Genomic DNA, 14751 nt, shown 5'->3' with positions numbered 1-14751 from the left:
TGCGAACTACGTGACATGCATCCCAAGATCTAATTTCAATGTAATTCCTAAATGTGTATCTTGATTTCTTAATTTGTTTGAATCCAATCTAAGTGAAAGTTCTCCTAAAATGCTAATTTGAGGGAAATCCTACATATTTTAATTAAGAATTTATAAGAAAACTAATATACAAAACCCCACCATTTGTGTGTGGGGCCTACTCGTGATTGGTAAGCCATCAAGCATCCAAGCTGCCTACGTACCCAAGCCTCACTGGGATCAGAGTCGACGTAGTTCGGTGCACCTAAGATAAGCTACTTATGCCTAACTCATCTAAGACACCGATCTAAACTGGATTGACTGTTTCAACAGTTTTAAGAGAAGATTATTTAGTTCAAGTTGAAAATTTTATTATCCTAGGACTTCATCTAAGATGCTATATGATCCTATCTAAATACAAGACGTCCCTTAGACTAATGCAGGTTAACCTACATCCTAGGTAACTAGGTTTGTCCTAGAAAAAAATTGGGTGACTAGTGTAACTAGATTTATGACACGGTAGCTATCCATAGCAAATGCCCTGATGAGGCTGGACTCCTAACTCTAGGACTCTCTAAAACCTAGGACACGACATGACGTAAGTGTTCCTGAATATGGCTCTAATGGTTCTTACGATGGAAACCGTAATCCAACGGTTCCGAAAGACATGAGGTAAATTGATTCAATTTGTTGAAGTTAATAATTTTCAGATTTCAAGGATTTTCGGTTCCTAAACATCTAAGGAATACCAAAGGCTCTATGGTTCGAAGCTTCGTCCTCGAATCGCAACCATGGAAGGGAATCGTGCTCTCAATTTTGTATAATTTAGCACGCAAGTTATAGTATCTTATTGCCTGGCATATTTCTCAGGATTTCCGTGGACAGTGGACCTCGGAGCCAATAACATACTATAATTTACGCACTCCAATTATGCTGGATTGATCGCAATTAATATACGATTATGGTTACGATCTCGGCGTCTAAATTATCCTAGCATGTTATTTTACAAAGGAACTCTATTACTCCTAAGATTTCTGTTCCAGATAGCTCAGTGATTAAGTACATTATGAAAAGTTAGAGTTATCTGAAAATTTTCATGGTGCTTTGAATTAATTCGGATTTTCAAATGAATTTATCACAATTGGATCAGATTATTGATTTCACAAAGAAGCCTATAACTAATTAAATTATCTGATCTAGAAACTTTAGGACATGATGTATTCTTGTAAAATATATTCTACTTTAATTTTTCATGATTTTAAAGATTGAAATTCTATTTTTAATTGATTTTACACTTTCTGGTCAGATTGATGACATTAGACTAACAGATATATCAAATTAATTTCAAATCCAACCAAACTTTTACTAGACCATTCTTGGAAAAATAGAAAATTATGAGAAAACATTCAGACATTATTTCAATAATTATCTATTTTTAACAGATATATTCATGTTCTGGTCAGAGCAATTAAAAATCAATAAAAATTTCTGAGAAATTCACAATATGATTCTGACTGGTCAGTTTATTTTGCTACCAAATTTCAGCTTTTAAGAAGTTTGTTTAATGACATTTCCTTCATATACATAAAAATCAATGATTTTATCAAAACAATTCCAGTAAAAATAATAAATCAAGCCCGAATCTTTTGAAATTTTTTATATGATATTTAAACATTAAAATTCTACTGCGGACCGAATTTCAATTAGTTTCGAATTATTTTGCTACACGAACGATTTTTAGAACCATGAAAATCCTATTTCCGGGTATTTTTTAAACGAATTTTTGAGCCGACAAGACAAATGAAATCTATCGGAATTTTTAGATTTTTGGTGCTATTTTAACCACATTAAACTCATAAATCATAGTTTCACGAAAAACCGTTGGTTTTAAAACACTCACTTTGTAAAAAAAATAATTCAAAAGCCACTAGATATCCCAATCGGTTAATCGCCCAATTTCCTCATATAACGATTTCCTTTTTACCAAAATTGATAATTAAATAAACTTGACCCATCAAAATCATACATGGTAGCTTTTACGAAAATCATGAAGAAAACAAAGATGAAATGGCCCTAAACATGCTTTTCTACTTTTGATTTTACAAATATGGAAGAACCTACCGTTAATCACGCTCCTTGTCTCTATGGTGCGTAAATCAGAGGTATACGCTTCGTCGCACCCTTTTATACTCTATAGAAAACCCAATCCGCCAAAGTAGATGAATCGCTCTTTCCGATGTTTGTTGTCTTTCCTCGAGCCTTTGAATCTCCTTGAACTTATGATTTTTCGATTAATACCCCGCCGAGAGGTGAGAGAGATTTGAGAGAGAAGTGAGGGTGAGATTGAGAGAGATGTTGAGAGATGAAGAGAGATACGTTGAGAGGGTGAGATTGAGAGAGGGCTGTAGAGAGAGTGAGATAGTACTGTTGAGAGGAAGAGATTGAGAGGGGGCTGTAGAGAGGTGAAGAGAGAGCTTTTAGAGATGAGAGAGTGAGAGAGATAGATAGAGAGCTCTTGAGCGAGGGAGAGGGAAAAGATCCTTTTTTTTTTTTTTTAACGTCCCTCTCCCTCTCTTTTTACACAACCACTCTTTATTCAACCAATAAGCAAAAGCAATAATTTTGGAAATATGCCATCTTTTCCCTGCTACATGCTATTTTTTTTATATTCAAAACCAAAACTTGAGCTACTGTTTTTAAAACAATATGGACTGCTTGTAGCAATATGCCAAAAGTGATGAAAATTTCCATAACAGTGCTTTTTTTTTATTGGCCCAAAAACAATTCCACATAGGTATAGCTGTAAAAATTTTGTAGTTTCTTGCTTTGTTTTAACACCTTTCTAAAACCCAAAGTGGGGCCCACTTATCTTACATGTATAGATTTAGAAAATGCTATTTTCTTTCTTAAAAAAAAGTCCAAATCAAAGAGCATTTTTTTTTTCACTGGATGCTATGGATTGATCCGAACCATCCAATCTCTCTTGGCCGACACTCCAACTTGGTGTTTTCCCAAAAATATGCCAACAAAATAGGGATGGACAAAATATTGGTAGACCCCACTTCAAAAACGTGTAATAAGAGGGGATGAAGCTTTTGGAAACATCCTAGCAAAACTTCCTTTTATTAAAGAAAGACTTTGGAAGCTACCTTGACCATAAAAAGCAACTCCTTTTTATACTTACCCCATTTCAACCAACCGAATCAATGTTCTTAGAAACACATGGTTTCATTGCTATATTGTAATAGATGCTTTAGAGAGGAAAGAATACACCATGTTGGCTGCTTTCTACATTTCCAATAGAAAACGCCAAACAACCGATTATGGGTGGGTCCCACTTGCTACCAAAATATGCGATCTTCAAAAAGGTAACCAAATGTTAGGGACGCTTGGGTTCTAAGAGAGAAAGATTACCCACTAGATAAAGGGTTCAGATTACTTTATAATGTAGGCTGCATAAACTACCATTTTTTTTTTCAAAAGTACTGCACGCCCATTTCACTTGATGATCGCCATCATTTAAACAAATACCAACAAAATCGTTTCCAGTATGGCCCAAAAGCCCCTTACCATGTAAATGGGTCATCCAAAAAATCAATTTCATAGGGTGATCCTGACCGTCCATTCGATGGGAGACAATGTAGTTAGGTACACCCCCAAAATAACTTCCATGGAATGACCTAAGCTGTCAATTTGATGGGCTGAAATGCTCAAATGGGTTTCCTTAGCCAACATCACTTCCATGAGACAATCCGGGCTGTTCATTTCGTGGGCCGCAATGAGAATAGGTTACACCATCTTTAAATCACTCCCATATGATAATCTGAATCGTTGATTGATGGGCTACAATGTTGATTGATGGGCTGCAATATAAATTGGGTTGCGCCCCCTTAAATCAATTCCATGGGCGGATCCAAGTCGGCCAAAACTCATTTCTTCCCAAAAGAAAAAAAAAATTGTGTGGGCCCATTCGATTGACTCTGCCCGAAGCAACTTATCCCAAAGCTCTCTCTCTCTCTTATTTGGATTCCTGTGAATAACCCTTCTCAACATTTGGCGAAAAATGTAAAACACGGCGGAAATGACCGAAGAGATCGGGAAAACATAAGAGGAGGACACGGAAAGGGAAAATACTAAAAAACCGATAGGAAAATACTAACATCTTTGTTGATTAAAGCGGAGCAAAATGGGGTGTCTACAGCGTTGCTTCCTCTTAGGCTTGCCGCGTAGCATTGGCGTGCTAACATCTGCTGCCCCCGAACTTCTCCTACACCGGTTTGAGTGGGGAATTTGATCTTGAGGTGGGCGGTGGAGACTACCGCTCCCAAGTCTATGAGAGCGGGGCGCCCTATGATGGCGCTGTAGGTGAAAGGTATGTCTACGACCATGAAGGTGGTCAAGATAGTCTTTTGGAGGGGGTACATCCCAAAGGTTACGAGTAAGTCGATTTTACCATTGACCCGTACCGACGCCCCGGAGAACCCATAGATGGAGTACTCCACGGGTCCTAGTCTCCCTTCGCCCAGTTTCATCTCTTCAAAGGTTCCGAGGTCTAGCACATTGACGGAGCTCCCCGTGTCAACCAAAATTTTTCCTAGGTCGAAGTTGGCGATTAGCCTGACGACCAGCGCATCGTCGTGTGGGACTTGTAGTCCGTTTAGGTCTTCAGAGGAGAAAGTGATGACCTGATCTTCATGGGGAGGATCCGTCCGGGCCTTTTTGGAAGGCATTTCCAGGGAAAACACCCGCTCTGCATACGCTCGCCGGCCAGGTGTTGTTGGTCCTCCCGCCGCCGGTCCGCCCGCGATGATGTTGATTTTTCCCATAATGGTAGGCGGTTGTTCGTGGGCCTGCGGCCGTTCAAGGGGCTCTTCTTTCTTGGGGCGCTGGTGGCGGCGTGTGTCGTGCCTGCAGCGGGATCGGTGTCTGCTCCGGGAGCGATGCCTGCTCGGGGATCGGCGTCGGCTAGTGGATCGGCGTCGGCTACTAGACCGGCGCCTGCTACGTGACTGACGCCTGCTTCAAGGTTCGTCGGCGGGGTGATGGGCCTCGTGCGAGTTTTCGACAGGACTCTTGATATATTGATTTAGATGCCCTTCCTCGGCCAGTTTTTCTAACTGGAGTCGGAGGTGGAAACAATGGTCGGTTTAGTGGCCGTGGTCCCCGTGGAAGTCGCAGAACTTTCTTGTGGACCGCTTCTTCGGGTCCGTGGCCATTCTCTTGCGGGGGGTCAGGAGACCCTGATCTCTGATAGCTAGCAGGAGATGGGAGAGGGGAACCTTCAGGGGGGTGCTTCCTAGTCTTTCAAAGACGGGGACGGGGTTCCGGCTCGCCTGTCTTTCCTAGGCCCGCGGCCTCATGGCCCTTCAGCCGTCGTTGCTTTTTCTTTCATCGGGGCCGGGCTGGCTTCGCTCTCGTGCGCAGGCTTCTTCTGCTCGTACAAATTTGTCAGCCTTAGATTCAAGCTCCTACAGGTCCCGTGGTGGCTTGAGGGTAAGATGCAGTTTGAGGTTCGGGTCGGTGGTGGAATGCTTCAGTGTTGCGACCGCTATTTGGACGTCCATGTTGGAAAGTTGGGCTAGCTCGGCGTTGAATCTCAACATGAAGTCTCTTAGGGTCTCGTTTCTTCCTTGTCGGAGGGAAAAGAGGGCATCCCCTGGATCGTGGCGGAGGCGGTTGTTGGCGAATCTTGCGCTGAACTTCCTTCCGAATTCGTGGAAGGATGCGATGGAGTCGGGCTCCAATCTTATGTACCAGTCGTTAACGGTCTTTCTTAACAGGGAGGCAAAGGCTTTGCACATAAATCCGTCTGACGCGCCCCGGAGCGTCATTACCCTTTTGAAAGTTTGGAGGAACTCAAGAGGGTCTGTGCTCCCATCGTATAGACCGAAACGGGAGAGGTCTATTCCTGCTTCCACTGGGGTCTTTAAGACCTCCGAGGTGAACGGGGATGCCGTTTCCCTCTCCCATTCGTCGAGAATGTCGTGGGCATAAGGCTTTTTCATTTCCAGTTTTACTTCTCGGATTTGCCTCTGCAGGTCGGCTAGCGGGTCCATACCGGGGGGGTTGCGCTGAGGTCTCTACCTCATCTTTCCGAGCTGGGGTGGTCCCTGGAAACGAGCCGTCCGGACAGGGGGAGAGCGGCTTAGCGTAGCTTGCTTCCCGTCGTTTTGCTGGTGCCCCCTAGCTGTGGGAGGCAAAGGGCTATTTGCTGATGGGGAGGGCGTCTGACGGGCAGGTACTCGCCTTCGCCGGGGATGACGCTCCCCCGACTGTTCCTCGTCACCTTCGTCATAGGCTTCCGTCTGGTCATGTGTTGTCAGGGGCCTTCCTGGGGCCGGAGGTTCCTGCGGAGGCAAGCGTTGGAGTAGCTCTTGGCGGAGTTCGTTGAACATTTCCATGGTGGGGACCATTTGCGGTGTGCTGGAGGAGGGCTGGTGTCGGCCCGAGAGCGGCGAGTTTGGCTCCCAGGAACTTGAGGCGTGGGTTTGCGCGTGTTGGGCCTGGCTCCTGGTCATTACCCCTATTTCTTGCTGTTGGGTGTGGTTTCTCATCGCCGTAAGGCGTTTAATACTCGACGAGTCCCACGGATGGCGCCAATATGATGGCGTCGAAATCCGGGTCTGCAATAGCGCGGTCGGTAGAGAGCCTCCGCGGGGTCTGAAATCACAAACAAAAGGGGTCAGGGGGGTCCGGGGTGGGTCCCGAACGACCACTTCGACACCCAAGTCAGATTCTTTGATCGGTCAATATAAAGAACAGCGAGAAGAGGAGAGGGTTCGATCAGGTTTACCAAGGCCAAGACGCAGGTTCTTTTCTTGGTATGTGGGTGGATGGGTCAGAGGGGACTAACAGGGAGAATGGGATTAAGTTCCCGGCCTCCTTTGCTATTGCCTTCCCTCTTTCTTTTCCGGTTGTCTTGTGGGAGCTGAAAAAAGGATCATCTTCTTCTTCCCTTCTCCCCCCTTTTAAGAGGTGGCGTGCGGACCTTTTCATCATTATGGAGAGAAAACCTTCATTTGCAGGATTGGGCCGTTCTCCTGTTTCGACGGTGCGCGTGGCTTTGCTGGATAATCCCTTCCATAATTTGTGATGATGAGGTTTGGACGGCAAGAAAATGACACATGTCATAATCGCACGGTCTTGCCGTTTCCCAACACCTTTCTTCATGATGGTTAGGCTCTATTGGTGCATGGACGACACGTGGCGAGATTTGGGAGCAGCGCCGTATTTTTGTCTCATCACAAACGATGTCAAATTTCTGAATAATTGAATCCACATGCGGAACCCATCATAAATGTTCTAACTAATCTAGGGTGTCACATGTTATAAACTATTTGTGTATTCACTTTCTAAGATATACAGAGAGCTGTTCAACTTGGCCTTACGTACAGACTGTTAGTTCCTCTTATCACTAGAGTTTTTGTTACCACCGTTGATATTTGATCCAACAGCAGTGCACTTTTTAATAAGCTGCTTTTACGTTGGATCAAATATCAAGGTATATATATGAGATCTTATATGGTGTGTGGTCGTATAGTCTAGCATTTTTTTAAATAAGTATTGGTGCAAGAAGCACAGATAAAGAAGATGGTGACATAAGATCTATAAGCATTGGTGCAAGAAGCACAGATAAAGAAGAGATGGTGACATAAGATCTATAAGCATTGGTGCAACAAGCAAAGATCAGACCATTAAACAAGGGTCGGTATGGAGCATTCAACTAATATTGGCAGAATGTTGGTCAAGCATTCAAGCTCAACTAGAAAAACATTCACGAATCTTACCGAAGCATTCAACAATATTGAGCAACCATTGAAGCTCAATTGATAAAGCATTCAACAACAAATCTAATATTGGAGAAACATGAAACTAATATTGGCCAAGCATTCGAGCTCGATTTCCGAAGCACTCAACAAGAAATGGGAAAGCATTCAAGATCAGTTGACAAAGCATTCAACTAGAATTGCCAGAGAATTCAATTGGCAAAGCCTTCAATAAGAATTGGCAAAGCATTCAAATCAGGCAATCCATGGAAAGGAAATTGAAAAAAAAAAGTTAGTCACCAGATCCTCGTTGCGAAAATCTGATTTCATTTGGCCCTCACCGGATCGCTAAAAACCCCTTCAAAGACCAATATAGAATAGAGAGATGAGAGATGAGCTATTTGAGGCAAACATGTGAAATCTATATGAATGTAATAGAAAAACAAGCAGAAAATTCAGCAAACAAATGAAATAATAGGGATGGATAATTAATAACAAATACGAACCTAATAACAAATATCAACTAAAATCTTCCAAATGCTCACAATCTGCAGCTTGATTGTCTTTCCTTCCAGCTCCATAGTTCTAATTTTCTACAAATTGAAAGGATAATTTGCAAAAAAAAAAAAAATCGAAGAAAAAATTCAAAACAAACACAATCAAACACTTTCCACAGAGTTAGAGAGACTGAGAGCTCACAAAATCAACTCGAATGGTACTGATATAGCTATCAATATAGGAATCATCCTGAAATCAATGGGAAAAACTAAAAAAATAAAAAAATAAAAAAAATCATTACAAGCAGAATTTCATCCGAAAACCAAAACCTTACCGTAACCCTAACAACTTTTTCCCCTCTTCAACAAAAGATTACCTGCTATTACATTTTATATTGGGTAATGCAAGTACTTTGTACTATTTCTTGTAGAACATATTATCAGCCGTATTATTTTAATGTAGTTTAGTACCTTTTTTATGCAAGTAATAGCTCATTATTGGTATATTATCCTCCAATGCTGACACGAACAATGCTTTATAGTTTCCGGTTAGTCTCTTTATTTTACCCTGGTGCCCTCATCATACTTGCTAATTGGTTAGTTTTTTTTTTTCCTCTATTTGGTCAATGCATCACCCAAGCCCTACTTATTCAATTTTCAAACAAACCAAGCCTGAGCATCTTCCTCTGCCTCTTTAGCAACTTGTAACACTATTGCACAGACCCCTCATACATGCATGAAATGAACTTTTGACATCATATTACGTGTGTGTGGTATTATGGATTGTTTAAAAACTTATTTAAAAAACATAAGGACTGTTTACGAACTCTCTGAGCACATCCACATCTTATTTGATTCCACTAATAGGAAAAATTCACTTACTGCGAATATGAGAAGAAGACAAGATTTTCCAACAGAGGAATCACCGATCAAAAGGAGTTTAAACAATGATTGCTGCGAAGAAAATAAAATTCAGAAAAATGAGGAAAAATGCTGAAAAATCGAAGAGAAAATGAAGAAATCGAAGAGGGAAATGTGGATGTAGATTCTTGCTAAAAATGAAGAGAAATTGATTAACAGAAATACACTATTTCCAAAACAAAAAATGAATTGAATAAAAGAAAAAACCTAAAATATCCCCATACCTTGTTATTGCCGGAAAATTTGGAAGAAGCCGAGAGTATGTTGCCGGAAAACGTAACTGGAATGGAATGGTTCGTGGTAAAACTGTAAGCGGAAACTCTAGTCTGAAAAACCAAAATCTGAGACCACTATCGGAATATATTTGTGCCAGAAAACTCGCAACAATGGAAAGGATCGTCGGAAGGAAACCGTAACCATTGGAAAACTCGCCGGAATCGTCCAAAAGTAGTCGGAGAGTGATACAGCAACTTCTTGTAGTCAATCAGAGTCAAAGTTAGTATCTATAATTGTTAGTTATGGGTTTAGTATCATGGATTTGTACATGGGTAGTTATGACGTTGGGAAGTTGTGGTTCGGTCAGTTGCTGTTTGTAGACGTTGTTTAGTTAATGGAGGTAGTTTTATGGGTGGAAGTGGGCAGTTATATGGCTGATGTAGCAGTTGGTTTAGTCTAATTGGTGTCTTGTACTTATGTTAATTTTCTCTACTGCAATGGATTATTAGATTATTCTACCAAAACCTTCTCGATCAGAGAATTGGAGGCTGATCTCCCTCGAAGTAGATCATTGCAATTGTTTTCTTTTTCTTTCTTGACACCATAGTTTGGAAGAAGAAGAATACCCGTATCAAAGTGGTATCAGAGCCTTGTTCAGTCCTGGGAATGGAAGAAGGTACTCGTTCTGCAAGAATGGAAGATGCTGTGAAGCAACTTCAAGAGAAATCTGATCAACACGGCCAAAGGCTTGATGAGCTCTGTCAAATGCTTGAAGCCATCGACCTTAAGTTTGATCAGATCTCCCGAAGCATGACAAAGGAGCAAGAAGAAACTTCGGCACGTGGATCTGTACTTCCATTACCTCCTCCAGATGTAAGTGAAGGATTCGGTAATGATGTTAGTGGATCGATTCAAATTCGGCCTATCCGATTAGAGTTTCCGTGCTTTGACGGAAACAACCCATCCGGCTGGGTCTATAGAGCGGAGCAATTCTTCTCGCACCATCATACACCGCTGAACTAACGTCTTACAATTGCTTCTTTCCACATGGTTGGGGAAGCACTTCAATGGTTTAGGTGGTAGACTAATTTCAATCATCCTGCCACTTGGCCAGTGTTTGTCTCCGCCCTCAACACCCGTTTTGGACCTACTGCCTATGAAGATTTTGCTGGAGCCCTTGCTAAGCTTCGACAAAGTTCATCAGTGCGAGATTACCAACAGGAATTTGAAAGATTGGCTAACCATACTCAGGGTCTTCAAGAAGACTTTTTGATAAGATGTTTCGTGTTTGGGCTAAGGGATGAAATTCAGGTTGAAGTGCAGATGTTTCAACCTACATCCTTGACGGCGGCCATTGGCTTAGCTGGACTGCAAGAAGAAAAATTAAATATTAGGCGGAGGCAAGGGCGAATTGAAGGAGCAAAGACGGCAATTACTACCAACTCCAGTGGGTCTGCCCTAACTCAGCCATCGGTGAAACACCTAACACCGCAACAAGTGACGGAGAGGCGAGCCAAGGGTTTGTGTTATTATTGCGATGAGAAATCTCAGCCCGGCCATCGTTGTAAGAACCCATAACTCTTCACTATCGAAGGTGTTTGGAGTGAAGAAGAGGAGCTCCATGCCTCTAACGAGCCAGTAGATGCACAAATTGAGCAATCAGGGCAAATTACACCAGAAATATCTTCTCATGCCATAGCCGGATCTTCCACACCTCAAACTATGCGAGTGGTAGGTCGAGTCCAAAAATATCCAGTTACAGTTTGATCGACAGTGGCAGCACTCATAATTTTTTGGATCCATCCATTGCTAGAAGGGCTCGTGTTCCAATTGAAGAAGGGCGCGCCCGTTTGAGGTCATGGTGGCGAATGGCAATAAGATCACAAGTCAGGGTAGGTGTTTGGATCTCACAATTCATGTACAGGAAGTTTTAATTAAAGCTGATTTCTTTATCATTCCTTGGTGGATGTGGGGCTGTTCTTGGTGCTCAATGGCTTAGGACGTTGGGGCCTGTAGTATGGGATTTTGCTCAATCAACTATGAAGTTCATAATAGATGATCATGATCATATCCTAAAGGGAGAGAAAGAGCTAGCTATGGAGATAGTTAGGGAACGACAGTTTAAGAAGGAGGTTTTAAAAGGGAGGCACGCTTTCATGTTGCAGCTGCACAATATTTCACCAACCTCCACACAACCCAGCAAAGACTCTAGTTTACAAGGCCTACTACAAAGCTATCAAGAAGTGTTTGCTGAGCCTATCGGGTGGTTACCACCGACACGCTCTCATGATCATTGCATTCCCTTGGTTGAAGGAGCAAAGCCAGTCAATGTTAGACCTTACAGGTACCCCTACTACCAAAAGAATGAAATTGAAAAAATGGTGAAAGAAATGCTTGATAATGGTATCATACGACCAAGTAAGAGCCCATATTCTTCACCCGTGCTGCTGGTCCGAAAAAATGACGGTGGTTGGCGTATGTGTGTAGACTATCGAGCTCTTAATCTTGTGACAGTTAAGGATAAGTTTCCAATACCAGTTATCCATGAATTGCTTGATGAGTTACATGGGTCAAGATACTACTCAAAGCTAGATCTTCGATCTGGCTACCATCAAATCAGAATGAATGAAGAAGACATTCACAAGACTGCTTTTCGGACTCACGAAGGGCACTATGACTTCTTAGTGATGCCATTTGGCCTCACTAATGCCCCTTCAACCTTTCAAAGCCTCATGAATGAAGTATTTCGACCATACTTATGAAGATTTATCCTAGTCTTCTTTGATGATATATTAGTTTACAGTCGTACTTGGGAAGGGCATTTAGAGCATCTACAAATTGCACTTGAAGTTCTTCGCACCAATCACTTATATGTGAAGGAATCCAAATGCATGTTTGGATGCGAGAAGGTGGAGTATCTTGGCCACGTTATTTCAGCTGAAGGAGTTGCAGTAGACCCACTTAAAATATCAGCTATATATGTTGGATTGGCCACAACCTACATCTCCAAGAGGCTTACGAGGGTTCCTTGGTCTTATTGGATACTGACGCAAGTTCATAAAGGATTATGGGAAGGTGGCTTCTCCTCTTGCAGCACTACTAAAGAAAGACTCATGGGGATGGAATAAAGATGCAGAAAAGGCTTTTCAGGAGCTCAAAAAAATAATGACCTAAGCACTAGTTTTGGCATTACCAGATTTCTCTACAAAAGTTTACCATTGAATGTGATGCCTTCGGATCGGACATTGGGAGTGTGTTGATGCAGGAAAATAGGCCTATTGCATTCCTAAGTCAAGCACTACATGGAAGCAACTTATCCTTGTCAACTTATGAAAAAGAGTTGTTGGCCATCATTGTTAAGGTTGATAAGTGGAGGCATTATCTCATGGGTCGATCATATGTAATCAAAACTGACCAGCGAAGCTTAAATTTTTTACTTGAGCAGCGAGTGGCGACAACCGCCCAACAGCGAGGACTATCTAAGTTACTTGGTTTTGATTACATTATTGAGTACAAAAAGGGAAAAGAAAATACCGCAGCTGATGCCTTGTCTCATAAGTATGAAGGAGGAGAGCTCTCGGCCTAATCCACTCCGGTGCCAACCTGGCTTGAGCAAATTAGGACTGAAACGAAAACTGATCCTTATCTAGTTGAGTTGATTAAGAAGATAGAAGCTGGACATGTTGACTGTCAAAAATTTAATTTTGAAGGTGGGGTTTCGAAAAGGTCGCATGGTTATAGGGCCAACATCAAGTCTAAGGGACCTTATCCTCAAGGAGATGCATGAAACACCCACAGGAGGTCATTCGGGTTATGAAAAGACCTTAAAGAGGGTTACTTCATCTTTCTATTGGCGTGGGCTGCACAAAGATGTCAAACAGATGGTGAGAGAATGCGATATTTGCCAAAGACATAAGTCTGAAAACATTGCGTCGCCAGGTTTACTTCAGCCATTACCTATTCCTGAGCGTTTATGGACTGAAATATCGATGGATTTTATAGATGGGCTGCCCTTCTCTCATAGTAAGTCCACTATTTTGGTTGTCGTTGATCGATTGTCAAAATATGCGCATTTCATCTCATTAGCTCATCCTCACATTGCTGCCATCGTCGCACAAGCATTCCTGAATCATGTTTTCAAATTACATGGCATGCCTATTTCAATAGTAAGCGATGGAAATCCGACATTTACAAGCCCATTTTGGCAAGAGCTTTTTCGACTTCAAGGAACTCGCTTATAGATGAGCTCTTCCTATCACACACAATCGGACGGTCAGACCGAAGTGCTTAATCGGTGCTTGGAGAATTACCTAAGATGCTTCACTAGTGCCAAGCCAAAGGAATGGGTCACTTGGCTTCCTTTGGCCAAGTGGTGGTACAACACCACTCATCATTCAGCCACCCAAATGACTCCCTATGAAGCCGTATACGGTCAACCACCTCCGTCTTTACCAGCTTACATACCCGGCACTACTAAAGTTCATGCCGTTGACACTGCGCTTAAGGATCGTGATAACCTCCTACGAATTCTCAAGGGCAACCTAGAAGAACCACAAGTCCGAATGAAGAATATGGCTGACAAACATCGAACCGAGTGCAAATTTGCTGTAGGGGATTGGGTATATTTGAGGCTTCAACCTTATCGCCAATCCTCCATTGCTACTCGACGATCCTTTAAGCTCTCAGCCAGGTATTATTGTCCATTCAAGGTTATGGAGCGAATAGGAACAGTTGCCTACAGTCTCGAGCTTCCACCGGAATCACGAGTACATCCAGTGTTCCCTGTCTCTTGTGAAGAAGAAGCTTGGCCAACACATTCTACCCAACTCAACCCTCCCTCCATTCACAACTGAAGGGGTAATCCACCCTATTCCACAATCTATTATTGATCAAAGAATGGTGAAAAGAGGTAATCAAGCTGTCACAGAAGAATTGGTTTATTGGCATGGTGTACCAGTCGAAGATGCAATGTGGGAACGGTACTATGATTTGCAGCGACGATTTCCAGACATAAACCTTGAGGACAAGGAGACTCTCAGGGGAAGGAATGATACAGCAGCTTCGTGTAGTCAATTAGATCGAGTCAAAGTTAGTGTCTATAATTGTTAGTTATGGATTTGGTATCATGGTGATGGGCAACCAATGAGCTGTCGACACGTGGCCCCGGGAGGGCCCACCACAAACCCAAACGCTGAGGGGGTAATCTGGTAATTGCCTGAATAGTGGGTGAACCTAATCCCACAGAGGGTCCGACACCTGTCCTGGGGTAGGTAATCCAACCACCCCAGGACCCCTTCTATAAAAGGCCTTTCAAGTCTCAGATAGAAGGATAA

The 14751-nt window shown here is 42.5% G+C and overlaps 1 protein-coding gene across 1 annotated transcript; it reads left to right on the top strand.

Annotated features, from left to right (window-relative positions):
- The first annotated feature begins 10084 nt into the window (after positions 1-10084).
- Positions 10085-13004, top strand: LOC143850231 (uncharacterized). Its single transcript, XM_077359498.1, has 5 exons — positions 10085-10307; positions 10533-10937; positions 11028-11149; positions 11359-12159; positions 12615-13004. The coding sequence occupies exons 1-5, from the start codon at positions 10085-10087 to the stop codon at positions 13002-13004; spliced, it is 1941 nt and encodes a 646-aa protein (XP_077215613.1).
- The last annotated feature ends 1747 nt before the right edge of the window (positions 13005-14751 follow it).

The sequence above is a fragment of the Tasmannia lanceolata genome, unplaced genomic scaffold (genome assembly GCF_043159265.1).
Source record: "Tasmannia lanceolata isolate RefF3 unplaced genomic scaffold, GAP_Taslan_0.1 ptg000018l, whole genome shotgun sequence".
Taxonomy (NCBI): Eukaryota; Viridiplantae; Streptophyta; class Magnoliopsida; order Canellales; family Winteraceae; genus Tasmannia; species Tasmannia lanceolata.
This window is presented reverse-complemented; position numbering and strand designations above follow the sequence as displayed.

Coding starts and splice junctions, on each gene's coding strand:
- LOC143850231 (XM_077359498.1), top strand. CDS start 10,085: ATGGAAGAAGGTACTCGTTCTGCAAGAATGGAAGATGCTGTGAAGCAA. Junction 10,308..10,532: donor AGATGTAAGTGAAGGATTCG/GTAATGATGTTA, acceptor CCACTTGGCCAG/TGTTTGTCTCCGCCCTCAAC. Junction 12,160..12,614: donor TTCAAAGCCTCATGAATGAA/GTATTTCGACCA, acceptor TGGCATTACCAG/ATTTCTCTACAAAAGTTTAC.